Consider the following 20,577-nt stretch of genomic DNA (forward strand, 5'->3'; position numbering starts at 1 on the left):
ATACTCCTGAAACCCCACACTGCTGGGAGAGACAACAGCCAAGTCATCTGCATACATGAGATGGTTCATTTGCATGTTACCAATCATACGCTTTGTCCTTAATGACGGACACAAAAGTAATGGACAACAGAGAGTCTGGCAACACCCCATGAGACATAAAGCCAGTAAAAGAAATGGCAAGGACAACTGCAACCTTCGGGTTGGCCCATTTCAGGTGCTCTGCAGTAATATGATCTGATCCGCTAGCTTTATTTTCAACTAGCTGTGTAAAAGCTAGATAGATTTCATTGGCTGTAACTCCAACTGTTTCATTATTGACGACATGGTCAACTTCATACTGTTTGCTTTTAACACAATTAAATAGGTCAAAGTAATGTTGCCTCCACAACTCTATGTAATCAGCCCCAGAGACTCTCTCTACGTTGCATGGTAATGATGTATTGTCCCTGTTCAGAGCTCTCACCTCCTTACAGAACCCAGTTACATCACTACCAATGAGCTTTTCAGCCATAGAGTCTGCTCTTATTTCTTGCTCATGTTTGTTGAAATAACGTAGTGCATATTTATAACTTGCATTAGTACGCTTTTTGAGTTCCAAGACTGGCCCCACTCTCAGCCTGCGTGCCTGAACCCAGGCCTCAAATGCAACCTTAGCTTCAGCATGATAAATTACCACATATTTATTCCACCCTGGCTTGATGCTCTGTCTTTTATAAGGATAAATAAATAATGGCCTGCTGGCCTCTTACACAGATCCCACATTACGTTTATACATAGTTCAAAGGTCGTCACGGTGAGAACTTATGTTACAATTTACATCAGAACACAAAATAGCATCCTTGGGCAGAGATATATTCCTCAAAAGTACACCGAATCTACTGTAGTATGAGCACAGTAACAAGCTCATCCTGAGTCATAATTTTCACTGCAAGAAAATTAAAGAACTCATCCTCAACAATAACTTGGCCATTAACAGCCCTCAGATTGTAGGTTTTAATTTTGGACGCTAACTTGATGCCATCTGTGAAAAAGCTGAAGTTAAAGAGAGGATGGTTTCTACAAATGGATAATGATCCTAAACACACCTCTAAATCCATGGTGGATTACATCAAGAGGCGTAAACTGAAGGTTTTGCCATGGCCTTCACAATCTCCTCACCTCAACATAATTGAAAATCTATGGATAGACCTTAAAAGAGCAGTGCGTGACAGACAGACCAGAAATCTCAAAGAACTGGAAGACTTTTGTAAGGAAGAATGGGCAAAGATACCTCAAACAAGAATTGAAAGACTGCTGTACTGTGATACTTGCCAAAGAGGGCAGTACAAGGTATTAACTCTGCAGGGAGCCCAAACTTTTGCAGATGACATTTTTTAGTTTTCTGTTATTTTGAAAGTGTAAATGATGGAAATAAAATCTAACTTTTTGTGACATATGAATGTCTAATGTGTCATTTGATGGCTTTTGGAGATTTTTCCATCTTTTTTTTTGGGCTTCTTTATGCACATTAATACAAATGTTTACCTGGGGTGCCCAAACTTTCGAGCCCCACTGTAACTGACAACTCTGACTCCTTAAATTTTAGAAACTGCTCCGACAAGAGCTGTAAAGTCATCATATTGTAACGCTCACCCCTGTGTTGCAGCGTTGAATAAGGAGGCGATGACTGGCTTGCAACTTCTGTTTAATTATTTCCTCCACGACCCACACTCGGCTTACCCTTACCGGCTGCTGAAAATCACCTCAGCCGTAAGAGGTTGAAGGCAGTCAGTAACTCCTGCGCCTTCCCCAGCTGCTGCCGGCCCTCAGCAGCATCAGACACTGTCTATTAGACTGTCAGATTGATGGTGGTGGCGATGGTTTGAGAATAGTCAAAGGAAGATGGAGAGGGTGTGGAAATAGGGAGGTATAATTGAGAGTTTTTTTGAGAGGTGAAAGCGTATGGGTGGGAATCGTGCAGCAGAGAGAAGAGAAAGAGGAGAGGTGGGAGATTGAAAATCACGCAGGCGGAGAAATGGGGGCGGGAAGAGCAGCGTGAAGGTAGGTAGATTTGTTACTGGTTTCTGTTGATGGAGACTCCCATGAGTCCAATTATTAATTGCAATCAGAATACTAAAGTTCCCCTCTCACATGTTAGCCAGTTGTTGTCGGAGTTTGCCCCATGTTGTAATCAGCCATTTATCCTTCCAGCTTGGCCAACGGTCACCTCGCTGGAAAGAACTGTGTGGCAGCTGCAGCCATGTTTGCCTTGCTAGTTTGACAAACATGCACACACCACATTAAAAGATGGTGTCATGTAAGTGCACTCAGCTAAGCAAGCTGAACAAATGACCTTCTCCGACTGTCTTCTTTATGTGCACCTAGAGACTCGGAGACTCAAGGTAAATTATTCGAAGCAATTAGTATATTTTTGTGAGAATACACCGTCAACACTTGTGAAACTCTTTGGAGAGGTGAGCTGGAACAGCTTTGCAACACTACACCACCTCAACCAGGAAAGAAAGATTAGAAGCAGCTTTCTGAGTGCACTTAATGTAAATTCTCACTTTGTATCTCCTATCTTTCACAAAAACCTTTTCCTCATTTACATGTCTGTAAGTCAGCTGCATCTAACTTTGAAAAGCTGAGAGACAAAAATGTATCATCTTGTGACAATTGCCGTGAATAAAGTTATGAAGAGTATTAGGGTTAGAGAAGAACAAAATAGAAGATCCCTTTTTAAAGGTTATTTAATGAGGAAGAAACTTCTGAACTTAGGCCACGGCTCTTGAGATTTGGAAACTCATCCTCCTTAAAAACTGATTGATCATAACGGTTTCTTCATATGATTATTCGGTAAACATGAACGTATCATATGTCTAGAGATGTTCTGATACCAGTATCAGTATTGCTGCCTAAAATGTTGGTATCAGGAAGTTCTCAAGTTTATACACTGATCCGATACCACATTAAAAAAACACCTAAAGAAAATCTACGTTAAAGTAGTTTTATTTATGTTCTTTTTCCGTTATAACTGACTGCCAAACTGGATAATAAAAGAGAGTTCTGTGGAATTCATTGTTTGTGTTTTTTCATGTTTCACAAAGAGTTTATTCTGAGCCAGACCTACAACAAATATAGAAAGCACATCACATCCACACATGGATAGTAGTATGCAGTTGTTAAAACATTATAAAATACATGACACACTGGTTTCTGATCAGTATTCTGTATCGGCCGATCCGCAAGTTCAAGTATCAGAATCGGTATTGGGAAGCAAAAAATAGTATCGGAACATCTCTATATATGTTACTCTCCAAACACCCTCTCTTCTGGCGTCTGACTGAAAGCAAGGGCTCCACAATACAGGGATTGTAAATGTAGTAAAAGTGGCTCATTTTGTTTCATGCGTTGCCATAATTGCAGAAAGTTCACAAAAAAAGTAACTGTAAATCTTTGTTGGTTTGTTAGGAAGAGTCCTCGGTATGATCTTTCTGCCGTTGGCAGGGCTGTGACAGCTGAAACTACACTACAATATCAAAGCAAAGTCAGATCCTGGCACCAGAACATGATGGCCTCAGAAAACTACATCCTCACTTTTCACCCTTCCATCACATCCCCTCTCCACTCCACCCGCTCTGTCAGAAGGGGGGGAAACTGCAGTCACCAAGAACAAACGTTAAACTAATGCTAAAAGTCACATCAAAACATGTCAGTGATTTGTATAAGTGACAGATCTCTGAAGTTACTTACTTGAAGTGGTTAAGGGGGGTGGGGGGGGACAATCAGCTGTAAACAACTCCAGTCTGCTGATGGCGCTTTGGGGCTTGCACACAAGTACACAGATACACACACACACACACACACACACACACACACACACACTGGCGCCTTGGGGCTTTCGCACAAGTACACACACACTGAAACAGAAATATGATCAGATGTATACACCCACTCTGCATGCAATATAGTCTCAAGAACTATTATATAAAAACACAAACATAATTCAACTGAAAGACATGATTTTTATATTTAAACGCACCTGGGCACCCAGACAACTAGTCAAACAGTAACACAGACACACACACACCGCCCAGAAGGAAAAAGACATACAGGAGGCACTGCACTTTCAACTGGCTTGTTTTTCCTGAGCTTTCCAGCTCCCGAGTCGGCCTTGTTGTTCTGCCAGCGCAGTTGTTGGCCTCTCAACATGATTGATCACAGGATTTGTGTCTGCCGCAGTAGTCCTAGACTCCACCAGCCTCCTGTGGCCTGCCTATCCCCATCAAAGGGCCTCTCTCAGCAAGAATCCCCAACGCTCTGCTGAGTCTCTTTACAAACACTCACTGACCCTCCCAACACCCCCCCCCCCCCCACACACACACACACACACACACACACACACCTCTCCATATCTCTATGCTCGTTTCCCTCCACCTGCTCCATCTCTTCCCCTCGTTGTGCAGAAAAGGAGCATGATTGTAACTTTTATTGGATGAGGGAGAGTAAAGTAAATGTGTCGAGCACTGGGGAATAAGCATCACCAGCTGCTTTCGACAGACAAACAACTTGTAAAGGGAGGGAATTGGAAATCTAATTCAGGGTGAGGCTCTGTTGGGCTGCTGAGGGAATTCAGGAACAGATGTTGTAAATGCAAGGTTGGTGTGTGTTTAGGATTGAGATGTGCCAGGACATTCATTTTTATTTGGAATAACACTCTACCTAAGGGAGAGGGGAGCACTGTGGAGGCAACATGGAATTGACTTGTTGAACTGTAGACCTAAAGGGATTTTTTTTCTCAGTTAGATTGCTTTTGGATACGTCTAAAGATCCTGCATCTGGAGTTCTAAGGGGACTCGAGACTGAGAGGTGGGGGAACTCTATAAAGAAGTCTTCATAGAGTTCATCAAATACAAAGAACAAATGGATTATATTTGCTGGCTATGAGCAAGATGTTGAAGAAGGGTCCATGGCAACTCCAACACATGCCTGCTTTTGGCAAACACAAGTGACATATTTGAAATCAAGAAAGCCTCACATCCTGATTCTAAAATCATCTGCATGAATCTCTAAATTACTGAAACTAACCCCAGCAGAATGTAAATTTAACTTATAGGTGGAAATCTTTGGGCAAAATTTCACTACACTGAACTAAATTGAACACTTGATGGCTTTTATGTTTTGAAAGAGTGAGTGTTAAATTCCAATTCCATTGCTCATTTGAAGGGTTTGAGTTACGCTCAATCAAACTCACAGTCACAAGTAAGGATGTAACAATTACTGGTGTAACGGTAAACCACAGTAGAAATGTTGATGTAACATTTACGGTTTTTATTTCAAATATCCTTATTATCGCGGTGGATTACCAAGGTGTGGCAACCCTGTGTTGAATCCTTCCCAGCTTCATATGAGTATCCTGAAGTTGCTGCACAGGCACAATATATTCACAGGAGAAAGGGACAGAATGTAGCAGACGATTTTCTTGATCTTTTTTCTTTTCTTTTCCATTTTAGACTTGTTGAAGTGATGTGGGTAGCCCAGATCATAAGTTAAGACTATTCTGTAGCTCACTAATCTGTCATGGGTTTCACTGCCTCACTATTTTCAAAAAGTGTTCTGCTAAGATGTGGAAATTTAGCCTGTGAGAGAGATATGGTCTTGATAATATTTCCGTTGTTGTGTTTCTTATTGCATAGCTGATAGATGTGCACATTGTTTTATATTACTTGTGCAGCCACATGTTGATATTCAGGTTGTGTTTGCTAGCAACGTGCAATCGCCAGTAAACAGACTAGTGCTGTGGAGCCATGTGCTTAGCTATTAAGGGTGTTCACTGTTTGCTCCGCCGTGTCCTATAATAGATGTGACTTATTCTCAAGTTGTGTTACTGAGCAATATGTTAAATTTATATTAATTATTACAGAGAAATTAATGCAATTCTTAGTATAATTTCTTGTTATATGCTTAATAATGTGCACTATTATTTACTTTTAGGCTTTTGTACAAGCCTATTGCCTATATTTTTGTAATAAAATGAACATTTTTAAAGCTATTTCAGCTTGTGTAGGCCTATCGGTGCTTTCTGAACATACTTAACACACTTTTAAAAATACTGTGATAATACCAACAACGATCATTTTGATCACTATAACCATGCGGTTACATTTTCACACCGTTACATTGCTAGTCACAAGTGGACTGACACAAAGACAGATTTACAATCATGCAATTGGTTATTAATGGACATACTCACTCACTCAGAGCTTCACCAGTAAATTGAATGAACTACAGAAATTATTAAACAGCTAGTGCCGTAAACTGCACCGAGCCACCATATGCATCTTGAATGTTGCCCTTTGTTTTACAGTGGTTGTGTACTGAGAAAACTCAATATGTGTTCCATCTATATTCACACCCAAACTTCCAAAGACACACAACAAACAGAGGAGACCTAATGACCTCAGTGACCTTCCAAGAAGTCCAGTTCCATGTTCCATGCATTCATTGAGAGCAAAACCAAAATGGCAGAAAGACGCTCATACCATCAAGATTGAACTGGAATATAACAATTATATTCTTTAGGTGTGGTTATAAAACATAGCAGGACTTAAGGGACATTTTAGGGATTTAGTGTGGCAATATAATTACTTTGGGGAGCTGACTAGAGACAGACAGAATAAAAAAAGAACACTGGAAAAGTAAAATTCCCATAATGCAACTCGGCAGCGTCTTTGTTATACCCTGATGACATAATTGTTTCAAGATATTATATAAGACATTTTACAAAATGCTTTCTGTACAGTGTAACTCTTACAGACTTGCATGTACCACATGTTGTATGATTGTTATTCCCACCCCTGTGCATGTTTAACCACATACACACAGAGTAAGACTGTTATGTGGTTCATCAATTAATGGCTCATCACTCAGCTGTGGGCTGGATCTGCCTTAGAACCAGCACACGTGCATACACAAACACACACACACACACACACACACACACACACAACCACAACCCTTAGGATTTCCCTATCTATGGTTTGAAACACATTCAAGATCATTGATTGTCCCAGTATGAAAAATCCTTTTTAAAACTTTGCTGCAGTATGCAGAACTGCAGAAAAGGTAACGGATTGGTCACAGAGTACGAGCTGAAAAGATGGAGAGAAATCCAATGAGAACCCTGATTATGCCGGTCGTTGCACTGCAATCCCAACCTAAGGCTGAGGGAAATGTTTTTAGAGTTTATTGTCAGCTACGCGTGGAAGCGTTCTCCGGCCTTTAGCATTCAGATGGGAAACTTTAAAGTTAACCATCTGAACTAAAGCTCAAGGGTCTGATGTTATGAAAAATTTTGAGATTCTATGAGAAATAGAAATGTTACAAATTAGGGTTGCACGATATGAAGAAATGATCTAATTGCGATTATTTTTTACTGATATTGCGATTGCGTTATAATTCAAAATATTGGAGGGAGTGATAATCTTTTATCATTATCCTCATTTTCACTGAAAATTGTTAAAATCTAAATAATTAAAATGATTTACAGTGTGATTTCTGCAAGGATTTGTACTGAACAAAAATTATTTAGTCTGTAGAATACAATTTGCAGGCTGGGATATCTCAGCGTCACAATACTTCATTCAGAATGGTTTGACACATACTTTGTGGGGCCATACCTGCAATATTGCAGTTCTTCATATTGCGATTTCAATCAAATAGTGATTAATTGTGCAGCCCTATTAAAATAGAGGACCAAAATGTCGCGCAGAGGAAGACAATTTGGTTACAGGACACAAGAAGAAGCAGAGGGTAAATTACAGAGCTTCAAATTACAAACCAAAATGTTTTCCATAATCATACAGCGTGTATTAGGGAGGCCTGGGTTACAAGTCCACACTTGTAAATAGGTCAAAATGAACCCACTCAAAGCGATAATATGTCTGTGGCTGCTGCCCCATTTCCAATACAGAATCCTCAAGAGGTGTGTTAGATCCTTAGGAGAAACACAGACGGGGCGGAGCCGGCGTAAGCACACACTTTCATAACAGCGGGAAGCCAACCCTCAATAAACAAGTGTCCATATAGTAAAGAATGACTGCTATATTTTTAAGGAACACATCACTGTATATCACAGCTTTGCGGGATGAATCATTGTGAATGCGTGTCAGCCAACATTGAAATGCTGTTGCATCCTAGAGACAGACGACTGCAGAGGCTGGCAGTGCCAGATGAGAGACTGTGTCACACTCAAATGCCCCAATTAGGACATTGCTTATTGGGTCAGGACGGGCGGAGAGCCAAGGATATAAGTAAAGGGAGAAACAATGGCCACCATGCATTCAGTACCTTTTTACACACACACAAAAACACACACACACACACACACACACACACACAACAAAGAAACAAATAGAGGCTTCTTGCTTTAAGCTATTTACTTGCAACTATTAGTTTTGTCAGATGAAAGCATTGCCACAGGGTTTTTTATCACCTATATTGAATTAATTCCTTTAGTCGGCCAAATTAAATCTAAATGTGTTGGTACCATCTAGGTTCAGTCAAAGTTGGCTCCTTAAGGAGACACAACACTTCATGTGTGTTTATAAAAAGATCAATGGAGTGGTGATCTTTTGGCTCTGCTTGAGAGCTACTCAAATAAATGACATTTCATATCTTCATTTTTGGACACAACTGTTGGAAGACGGCTTTAAGCTGTGTTCCATTTCAGGGCTTCACCCTTTAAAGTCCACATGTCATGATTGGATCAGTTTTAATGTGTTTGGCAAGGCTTTCCCATCTCAAAGGTCCTTTCAAATGCAATTTGCCAACAAAACCGGTAAACCCCTTCCCTGTCACCAGACAAGAATGTTGATAAATTGAATTCCTCTGAAAACTCTGGGAACATTTTTTTCAAATTCTTTCCTCCTGAAACAATTGCACATGACAACAAGGGTATGGTTGTTAAGGAGACTGTATGTAGGATTGTGGTTATGGTCAAAATATTTTAAAATTTTTATTTTTTCAAGTAAAGGTCTTTGATCAGGCACAAACCCCGGCCCATTCACTACCCCCAACATATATAGCCATACTTTTCTCTTTTCTGTCTTGCTTCATTGCTTCAAAAAATACTTCAGATAGCAAAGTCATATTGGCTCTAAATGTTGCAAGAAGAATGTTGCCTAGATGTTGCCTGCTGATCCAATAATCAATAACATTTTCCCCAAGAAGACTGGGCTGACACTATAGTACTGTGGAACACAACTCAAGGTCTTTGTGGAAAATATTTTCAGAGCTCTATTTTAGATGTATGATCCAACCACACGTTGCATTGATTCTACAGCCAGCTGTGTTGCCAGTATGTCTTTGCTGTGATTTACAGTTGGTAACATTCATGTCTGCACTTTCCGCTTGGGATGCCAGCACAAGAGAAAAACCTGGGATGATAATTTCAAAACTTTTTGGCCCAGTTTGAAAGCAAATGCAATGGGAATTAGAAGACGCACATTCACTGTACAGTGCATGATTGATGGTTCAAATATCAATAATTAACAGGGTATTAACTAATTATTTTATGTTTTGCCCATGTGGTAGATGGGGTTTGAGTGACTGGGTCAATAATACAAACAGGAAAGCTTTTGTATGTTAACGTGACAAAAACTATGCCTTACGTTTGTCTTGTACGGTCAATATGAAATGCTGGTAAAAACAATGTTGAATTATACAAAACCTTTTTAAACCCCAGGACCCTTTTCATAATGTAGTATTCTTAAATAATACCACTGTGATTGCTATTTTTGCTACTGTTTCAGTAGAAGGTCAATGAGGGACATTGACTATAGACTGGAGATAAGTTAAGTTAATGGTATATTACTACTCTTTAATACCACCCAACTCAAATAACCCTCCATTTTACTGTTTATTCTATTCTTTATTATTCTGCCAGACACAAGAAACATTAGCTCTCAAAAATCTATTCTATTAAAGGCACCTTAAAATAAAATGTCTTTTGTCGTTTTGAAAGTCTAGCTCACAAAAAGGTTGTGCATGCTTTAAGTGTAAATTACTCAAGTGCAACACACTTTGCACATTTTGTTATTTGTGGTTTGTCTGAGTAAATACAGAGCAAACATGATGTGTTATTAGATAAAACTTGTTCCTACATTTACTATTTATCATGTGCCTGACATGTGTCCTTGACTAAGATTAACATAGTGTTAGAAAAGCTTCTGATTAATGCTTAAAATGGTCACAACTGACTCGGGGGGCTTTGGGATTTGACGGGAGTGGCCTGTTTGACCTCTGTGTTAGAGCTGGATTGACCGTGTACTGGTAAAGGTCTGACGTTGGAGCCGCTGTGGTCTCTGAGGACACTGTAACTGACACTTTGATCAGTACAATGGCTACTGGGAAACTGAACATCAATTAACATCTGCTGATGTACAGAGGCTCCTCGTGGTTTTACTGCCACATAAACAATGTCACACTAGATTGCTTTAAAACAAGACAAATACAACTGGAATGCAGCTGCTGAGGAACGCATTATCAATTTTAACGCTCAAACCAGATTACAGCTCTGTCACACTAGATTTAATCTTTCTCTCAGGTTTCCTAGTGGATTTTGGACGTCGGCTGCACTTTTGACCGTAATTTAAAAGGACGTGTTCCTCATAAGGTTATCAAATTCCCAGCTTGGATGTAGGAGCAGCCAGCATGTCCACAGATTGAAAAAGAGGGGTTAGCAGATATCAGGGATCCCAATGCTATTGGACTTGAAAGGTGCTGCTTTGTACCTAGCATTTGCATCATCTGAAAATACATAATGGTACCTACACCCTTCATTGGGGCTAAATACTGGCATTAGAAATATACTGTGAGTGTGTATTGTCTAGTATCAACAGTACGTTTTGCTTGTTTTACAACTGTTTTGAGAAAGTTGAAGTCTGTAAGTCCCATAACTGATCGATGGACTGTGCAAAAGGAAAGCAGAAAACAATGTCACCACTCTGAGGAAGGCAAGATAGCTGAAAGCTTTTTATAAATAAATAATGGGGTTTTGTGACATTTTCATTTTCATTCACTTAAAAAAAAAAAAAAAAAAAAAGCAAACTTAATGTAATAGCAACACTAATGACTACTGAACATTAGCTTCAATTGAACTGCTTCAAAGTTTTGAAAGTCTGTTTAGCCATGCTAGCAACTTGGCTCTGGGAATGTGCATGTTGTTGTGGATTGTTGCAAAAATGACCTGTATTGTACCTGAAACCTCTAACAATAATTATAATAACCTTGGTGATTCCTTGACTTTCGTCTAGTGTCAGTTCAAAATGTAAATGTGTCCAATACTTTGGTTTATGACTAATTACCTGGAAACTAATATTCCCATCAGCTACCAGCTGTACTTAGTGTTTAGTGTTAATTACCATAGCCTTAGCATCCTACAATAAGCATTTAGCTCAAAGCACAGCTGTGTCTAAGTACAGCCTCACAGAGCTGTGAGCACTGTAGACTCTTAGTCCTGTTAAAAAGCGGTTACTTCTAAAGCACAAATAAACACACCTTTTTTCTGAAATTGCTTTCAGGTGTTAACATCTTTCTTATTGCCATACAAAAATGGCATACTTTGGTTTGCTTTGTGGAGAGGTGATTAGGGCTAGAGAAGTAATGGATGCAATAATAGCAACCAAGACAACCAAGGTGAGAGAGATGGATAATGATGGCACACTGAAAGGGAAAGAATATGTGAAGAGGGCAGAGGATTCAGAGAAAGAGATTGAAAGAGAGCTTTGAAAATAGTAAAAAAGGTAAATGAGAAAGCTGGGAATGTGAGAGTGTGTGTGTGTGTGTGTGTGTGTGTGTGTGTGTGTGTGTGTGTGTGTGTGTGTGTGTGTGGGTGTGTGTGTGTGTGTGTGTGTGTGTGTGTGTGTGCGTGTGTGCGTGTGTGTGTGTGTTTGCGTGTGTGTGTGTGTGTGTGTGTGTGTGAGAGAGAGATAACAAATTAGTTGATTACCAAAATAATCATGAGTTGTAGCCCTATTGTGTGGAGATGTGCTTTTCACAAGCAAGAAAACAGAAAAGTCCAAAAACTGATGTGAACGAGTTGGAGAAAATACTACATTATGGCAAAGGAAATGCAGAGAAGAAGAAATACAAGTAAAAAAATCAAGGACCCAACAAGACAATGAGTCAATACAAGGCATTTCTAAAACAAAGAGAACTAGAGCTTCATCTTGGAGCCAATCTGATGGAGAGTTAATCTACGTTTTGAGCATGCTGTGTACTCTGCAGAGAACCAGCCTCCGGCATCTCGCCACTCCCCCACAAGAGTTGCTAAGAAGCGTTTTCACAGCTGTGCATCTGTCTGTCTGTCTGTCTGTCTGTCCTTTTTTGTCACTGCATGCTTTGGCTCTGCTCAACTCACTTTTTTTTTAATTTCAGTACTTTTTTCTTTTTGTTTCCCATTTATTTCCCCTCAGTGTAGGTGGGATTGTCACCATAGAAATGCAGTGCAAAATTGCTGTGACATAATCTTTATTGTGACACTTGCTGAATCCTTTCATCAGCAACCAAAGAGAGGAACTAAAATCTAGTTTACAGAAATGTGTAGTTGCTATTGTTGGTTGTTTTAAAAATTCTGGGTTTGTGCGGGATGTCCATGTGGCGCTAGTGAAGATTGTCTCTGACCATGAGTGGTTTGCAGAATTTTAACTAACCTCCTTAAGTGGATTGTCGGTCTTTCATACTACTAGCACCTGTTGTCCGCCTTATTACTATGTCAGCTAACGCTGCTGCTATGCCCGGTGTATTCCATACGAACACTAAAGGGTGATTTTTGCGTCGGTATCCGACTGATCGGGTGTCTGTATTTAACAAGTTGTGAGTGAGAACTGGTTAAAAAAAAGTACCCGTTAGCCTACTTTGCACAACCTTTGCTAATGGAAAACCAAAAAGAGCAAGTCGAGTTGTACCATCACTCTAGAGTTTGTGGTGAGGAACATCAGGGGCCTTAATGTGAACAAAGAAATAAAAACAAAAGTGGAAAGAAATGTGTGGCCAATGAAATTACCTCGTGACCAGTGCAAGGTCAGTGCACTGGATGTGGGCCAGCACAAAATGTGGACCCCAGCAGTCACAGTCTGTTGCTCTCCCCTTCCTCCCCTCCTTTACTTCCTTTCATGTCTGCCTCCTTCACTTCTTCTTGATATCTTCATCTCCCTCCCTCTCTCCAGCTCTGCCTCTGTGCCTTGATAGCCTACAGCATGTTGGAGAAATATTGTAGCACTTGAGTGTCGCTTGATATCCACAGGGCCATGTGAGTCACATTATGAATTCAGGCCAAGGGTAAAGATGTTGGGACAAGGCGGAAAGCCAATGGTGATCTAACCGAAGACTCCTTAGATGTGTGTGTATGTGTTCATGTACATATTTTGCCATCTTCTTTTCTTGAACATAAATAATGAAAATGATTGCAAGTTTCATTATTGTAGTCTATCCATGTCACTCTGTCAAAGCAGTAATCAACAAGATGCTGCTTTCTACTATGGCTTTGATGACATTTTTGTTGCTAAGGCTAACTGAAGGAAATAATCTGGACAGATGGTCTTTGGATCAGGAAATTTACTGGCTCTGATGATTCAACCAAACTCAGTTTATCAGAGCCAAAGGGCATCACTTCAACCATTTGGTTATGCCTTCTGTCCTCAGGCCAAATAATTTGTAGTTTACCAAATCAAAATAATGTAATTTGATGATTATTGTCTTTTATTTAATCTTAAATATCAAGTGAGACACCACATTATGTAAAAGTAACTTTGTGGTGAAAAACCAATCACTTTCTGCATTATTATGTTTTTGCACTGCATTTGTGGCATAACATCATAACAGTGCTGTCCCTGATACCAAAATACCCAAACTCTGTCCCCATGTCCTTCAGTTTTAAACTGATCACAGCGTACTGGTAATGGCATACAAGGTTTTGCCAATTTTACTGGCAATCGGAGATAACAGCTGTTGTTTAATTAATTCATCGTTCATTAGCCAGATAACATGTAGAAATTCTGGATTGAGTTTGTAGCTATTAGGGATGAAAATGCCAACCCATTGGTCACTGTTAGTCAGTCAGTCCAGATTGAAGTGAATGGTGAAGGTGCCCAGAAGTGCCTGCAAGAGCAATAAAGTCACAGTCTGCTACATTTGGAGCAATTGATGGCGCGCACACAGCATGTGAGTGTGCTGTAATTGATACTGATGTTGATTGATTACTTGTTTTGGATGGATTGGTTCATGTCTATATTTCACTATTTTGGGTGCACAAAACAACACGTGAAGTAAGGTAAAAAAGGGGGGAACACATTTGCAAATTGGACCTAATTTAGTTTCCATGGAAATCTCCTAAAAGACGAACAATTTGTAGTTACATCAGTTTTTTTATTTTTTGATTGTACGAATGTATTCAACTTAGATCTTGATATTGTGTGTGTAATTTGTTGAATGAAGCTTTAGATGTGGTCAAATGAATGCATTTGTTCATTCCAATTGAATTCTTCAGCAAATGTTATTGTATCGTGAGATCACCTGCTGACAATAGTGCAGTAAAAGTTATAAGTACAATAGATGTAAATTACATAATATAGGCATGTTTCATATCTGTACAGACTGACTTTAATTAACTAAGACACATTTGATGTGCTATATGTGAAGCAAATAGCATTATACACTCATGTAAGTAAATGCATTGCGGTCATGTAGTCAATATTTCTGTCATCATTTAAGTCACATTACCTTACCAGCAGTGTAGTGTAGTGTAGACATTGACAACGTGGCACAGGGTTAATTTGCTCCCAAACAAATAACCCAAAGCAGAGCTCAGAAGCACGCATCTGTTTCAAGATGTCCCCTGATTGAAGTGCCTGTAAAAGGACAAACCCCTCTCTTTCACACAGCTCCTGTCTTCTACACTGAAAAAAACTTAAATTTCCAATCACAGGAAAATAAGAGATGCCAGACACTAAAACGCATGTTCAGGCAAGCAGGTATTAGCTTTGCCTTTATTGCTGTCTGTGCCTGTCTTCTCTTTCCTGTCTGTGTCCATTTTATTTTACTAAAAACCCACCAGCAAGCAATTTATTTGAGAGGATGATGCAAAGTTTAAGTGAGCAAGAAGCACATATTCACATTAGGTCACATTCTTAAGATAAAGCATTCAACTAAAATGAAGTGATTTGTGTAGGCCAATCATTTCCTTCATACATGTAGTGAACCACATCCTATAAAACTAGATGTCCTAGCCCCTCTGCGTCCTCCCTCACATCTGATGGTTGGTTGACTAGCGAAATTACAACAACTTGGAACAAACCCAGACTTAATTCAGTCTTCCCACATGTGACCCTGCTTCATTGAGCAGCACTTTAACAACCCCAAACAGCACGGTGAGCCAAACGAGCAAAGATACATTTAACCCTGTACAAAGAAGGGACAGGAAAACCGGGCAATGAAGCTGAAACCAACACATAATAGATATATAAGAGAGAGAGAGCAAGAAAAGGGCTGAATGAGACAGAGAGAGAGAACGAAATGCTATTCCTTTCTTTTGCCTCTTTCTTCATCTACACAAAGAGCAGTGTGTGTTGAGGAAACACAGCAAATAGATACAGTAAAATATGAGAGGGGACAAAAGAAAAAGAACAAAGTGAAAACCATTGATGCAGAATAATAGAGACCCTGCATATTGCTTGATAAATTCAGGCTCTCTCATAACTCCTTCTGAATATGAGACCAGTGTATTTAATACATAAATCCATTTAGATAAATGTGTGAACAAATTGCACGTGTGTTGTGACCAATGAAAATGTAGCTCGCTTGACAAAGACCTAGAAACTGACTGCACCCATTTTAGTCATTTTAGTGCATGAAACCACAGGTTATGATTCATAACGGCAATTAGCTTTGCTATAAAACAGCCGTTTGAAATGCAGCTGCAGGTTTTGGTTCACTAGTTCACAGCTTTGGGTGAAAAATAGCTTGAACTGAAAAATGTCAGATCAGCGAGATAACGTTTTTAGATTTAGTTACTCAGCAACAAAAGGGTCAGCTCTGCAAATTAATCTATGAGCTGTAATTCATTGACATACCAACAGTAGATCTATTTCAATTATAGCTGAGGAATTCAATAATCCAATTGTGTTACATAGTACTCATCAGGATGCACACTTGCACACAACTGTCATGGTCTGCTTTTCTTGTTTGAACTTAATGTTTCTGTTAAGATGTGCTTGGATTTAATAAAAGATGTTTCAGGACACACATTCTGCACTGCACAGGCACAAATTGTTTACAGAAGGTGTCTGAAACACCTGTCCAAATAAGGACAAGAACATTGTCTCTTGTGACATTTAATTTGCAGGTGTCAATATTGTTTTTAACTTCTATGTATTTTGGTTATTTATTTACTGCTGTATCCAGCATCTAGAGGCTTTAATAGAATTACATGTAACTTCCACTGTTCTGGCTTTTGTTCTTAAGTTGAGAGGTGCACTGGGAAAACTCCCATTGCTCTAGATTGAAAGTCCCACTATGTTACAAAAAAGTTTTGGGTAATGGAAACTGGAAAATCTTAATTAACTGTTTTGGGCGTCAGCAGAAACAGCCTGTAAACACAACACTAACTTATTGCAACGTTGTTGTTTGATATGAAAAAGCAGTTTTCTAACAGTTGTTTTACAATTCCAGCAGACACAGAACTTATTTTAACATTAGCATTCATTTGGGATACGTCTCTGGCTCTCTTTTAGCTCTGTTTTGCTATCTTCTCTTCTTCTTGGTTTTGGAAATATCTGGACCTTCAGCTACTAAATGCTGCACTGTGTTCACCAGCTGATTGCTTAATTTGTCTCTCTGCAGTGTTGTGCTTTACAGGTAGAATATGTGGTAGAATACTAAAACCGGTTCCTGCTGATGCTCGTAATAAGTTTATTGGGAGCAGCAAGAGTGAATAAATAAATTGTGAAGCACTTTGGAAAAAAAACAATATATAGATTCAGCCATTTATTTAGCATTTGTTTAATATCTGCTTAGTTTTTGGCAGTTTCTGGCAGTAAGGGGCACTCTCTGTTTTAAAGCTGTAAAGAACATTATGGGAATATATTTTGTCTCCTTAAGTAACAGGGTTGTTGGGCTGTGGAGTTTATGGTTTTAGTGTTGAAATTCTCACCCCGCGAAACCTTTAACACAGCAGCCAATGTTGAAGGAGCACCTAGGCTCATTTGTGCAGTTATTGCAGGTCGAGTAGAAGCTTTCCCCGTCTCCATATTTCCTCACCTGTCTGATGGCGCACAGCAGCTTCCCATAGCAGAACACGATCACCAGGAACGGCACAATGAGGCAGAAGACAAACAGGCAGATGATGTAAGATATGTTGTTGGCCGTCTTGGCCGTCCAGTTGACAGAGCAGGTGGTCCCAGGACCCTCGGGACCATAGTGGCTCCAGCCAAAAAGTGGCGGCATGGTCCAGATGAGGGAGTAGACCCAGGACAGGGTGATGCCCAGGGAGATGTTACGGTAGTTGGAGGAGTCCGCCTCAGTGGGCGCCACCATGGTGCTGTAGCGCTCATAGGAGAGGACAGCCAGGGAGATCAGGGAGACGATGCCTACAGGGTAGACACACATACAGAGGTAACATTGTAGAAGGCATGCTCAGGGGTGATTACACTTTTTTTACCCTGACTTTTGTACTTCACATTTAATGAGGGCATCACATACAGACAGACATGTTTATCTACTGTGGTGAGGAAACACATACACAGTCACTGTGATGTAAAGATCTTTCTGAAATCCAAAGTGCAGCTAAAAGTAGCTTTCATCTTATTATTTTTTAGCTTTAAAGAGAGAATGGGTTTTGATAAAAACATAAAATAAAACATTGTCATTGTGTGTATACCACTTTTAAAAAATTGACCTTAGACCATAGCAAACGTGGTTGTGGAACCGTCAAATCTTTTGGTTCACATGCAGCAGATACACAATGCTGTAAATCATAAACAGCAGCACTACCTGTAATGTCTCTGCTTGACAGAAGCAATGCGGTGAAACAGAAGTTGTTGTTTTTTTAGAAGCTTTCTTATCTCTCTCTCTCTCTCTCTCTCTCTCTCTCTCTCTCTCTCTCTCTCTCTCTCTCTTTTCTCAGTGCTTTTCTTTCTCAGTAATTCAGAGGCACAAGACCCTGTAGCTCACAGTTCGTGCTAACCCCTTGGCCTTTTTTCTACTGTTTTTTTTTAAAGCCATTGTTATACACAAGGCCATCCTTGCAGCGAAGCTGAACTGGATGTTCCTTTAAATAGGTGGTCCATGCAACGACAACTCAGGACAATGAATGATTAGAGGGAAACGTAAGAAAACAAGATGGGAACAAACTTAGCTCTGAGATTAAAGTGTCCCTATTGGCTTGTGGATTGCTGAGGACAAAAAGGCAGTGCAGCGTTGAGTGCGAGATTGGAGATCTTGAGATCTACAGGACACGTTTATTATTATTGCTTTACAGTATGTACACACTGTGTAGTGTACTGAGAGGGGACATTTATTTACACTGCAGAACACTATGCTTGTTACAGCTCACTCTTAGCCACTCGCTACAGTAAATTCAAAGTCAAACATTTCAAGCATCATCGACGGAACTTTCAGAATGAATGCCTTTTGTGCTTGAAAATAGCCTGGTCTCAAATACCTATAGATAGACCAGAAGGGACAATAAAAAGAATCATCACATGAAAGCAAGTCTATAAAAATGGATTTTGAGAATTGAGTTAAAAGAGTCATTGATTCTGCAAGGCTTATCTCCTCGGGCAGGTCGTTCCAAAGTCAAGGGGTTGTTTTGAATGGCAATGACAAATAACATATTTTGTTACTAGTTCAAAGATGTCAAAATCTGATAAATAATGGATGATGCTTTGAATGCGGCTGGTCTGTTTGCTTGTGATGGATGGCAGTCATACACAGAACATGGATACACCAGTCTAATGTATTTTCTCCTGGTAACAATTCTGATAACTCAAACTCATCTGCTAATACCAATAACTGATCTGTTAACAGTGAGGTATAGAGATTTTTTAATTTTGGAAATAAGAGTACCAAGTGGAACTCCTCGGGATAATTTTTATGTGAAGCAAGGTGAGGCCAGGGATTGCACTAAAGGTTGTTCTAAGAGTCAGTAGCCCAATGAGACTGTATGAATGTAACTTGAGCAAAAATAAGGCCAGTAGTGGATCCACCAATCCAGTACATCGTATTGGTGCATCCCTAATGGTATGAGCAGGATAATACACTCCCAGATTTCCTGATAAATAAAAAAACTAACAGGAAGAGAATGTAACAGGAATGAGTACTTGATTTCTGAGTAAATTCTGTGAGGCCTTTCTTCCCAACACCCAGTCTGGGAGCTTGTGGTGTAGCACATCTTTAAGAAGAGACTAATAACATCTAGTATGAATGGAGCCAAATCCAATCACCATTTCTCAAAACTGCAGCTGATTAGCAGCTCTCCTCCATGACACATCCCCAAGGAATCAATATTTGATTCTGGCAATGATCATGTTGCCGCACCAACAGACAGCAACCTTCAAACCCTGGAGCTCTACAAACGTGTTGTAGTTGATTATGATTTATCACTTTTGACATGAAAATTTGATTATATCAGCTGATCCCATCACATGCCGTGATGAGAACAACTCTTTCTCTCGTGACACACTGTGAGTGACGAGAAAATCTTTACTCGAGGCAATGTAATGTCATAGTCAAAGATACCCGTAGCACCCATCTTTCTCGTCCTCCATCAGAATCAAAGCAGTAGCTGGATCTAATACCTAACAGTGAAACATCTTCTGATCTGATAATGTCTGAAACAAAAAAAGGAAAATCTTTGTTCTGCCGTCTTTGTGATGTTCCCGCACTGTTTCTGTTTCATTTGTCTTTTAGAAAGCATCTGGTTCAGTATCACGTGTCTGATATATCCAGGAAAAGACAGTTTGAATCAAAAACACAGGTTCAAATAAAGCCGTTTGCTCTACAAATCCCAGTGCATTTTCCCTCAGTCATCACAGGCATTATTTTAACTGCCAGAAATATTAACTACCCAAACTGCTGGAGAAGCACTAAGGGGTAAAGAGAGATTGGATTGCAAATGTCTGGATTACATTAAGGATGACTGCTTTGGCAAATCACTCTCTGCGTGTACATAGATGATAATTCACACTAATATCTGATTCAAACCAGAAACCCATCACCCACAACATATTTATGTATGCTGTAAGGTTCTCTCAGCTTTAATATACTATTAATTACACAGGCTCATTAGCCTGCTGTCTCACTCTGACCTTTATGGCGGAGCAGCTTTGTTCTGCTTTCTTTCTCACCGCTGAGACTTCTTCTTACAATTTCGCAATAAATTACCATCACTCAGGCCAGGTGTTGCCTGTGCCTGCGTGATCCACACGCGCTTCCTCTCCCCTTTACATTACATGTTCATCCATTTCAATGGCCGCATCTGTGCTGGTTCATGTGTGAGCATGCATGCACCATGGAAATGTAACTTCAGTATGCAGTAAGTGG

General features: G+C 39.8%; 1 protein-coding gene across 1 annotated transcript in view; it reads right to left on the minus strand.

Annotated features, from left to right (window-relative positions):
• The window catches only part of LOC117954284 (pinopsin-like), a 44,864-nt gene that overhangs the window by 20,262 nt on the left and 4,025 nt on the right, over positions 1-20,577 (minus strand). Inside the window, exon 2 of the mRNA XM_034887963.1 lies at positions 17,296-17,624. Within this exon, the coding sequence (XP_034743854.1) occupies positions 17,296-17,624 (329 nt within the window). The remainder of the gene's footprint in view (positions 1-17,295; positions 17,625-20,577) is intronic.

The sequence above is a fragment of the Etheostoma cragini genome, chromosome 12, assembly GCF_013103735.1.
Source record: "Etheostoma cragini isolate CJK2018 chromosome 12, CSU_Ecrag_1.0, whole genome shotgun sequence".
Taxonomy (NCBI): Eukaryota; Metazoa; Chordata; class Actinopteri; order Perciformes; family Percidae; genus Etheostoma; species Etheostoma cragini.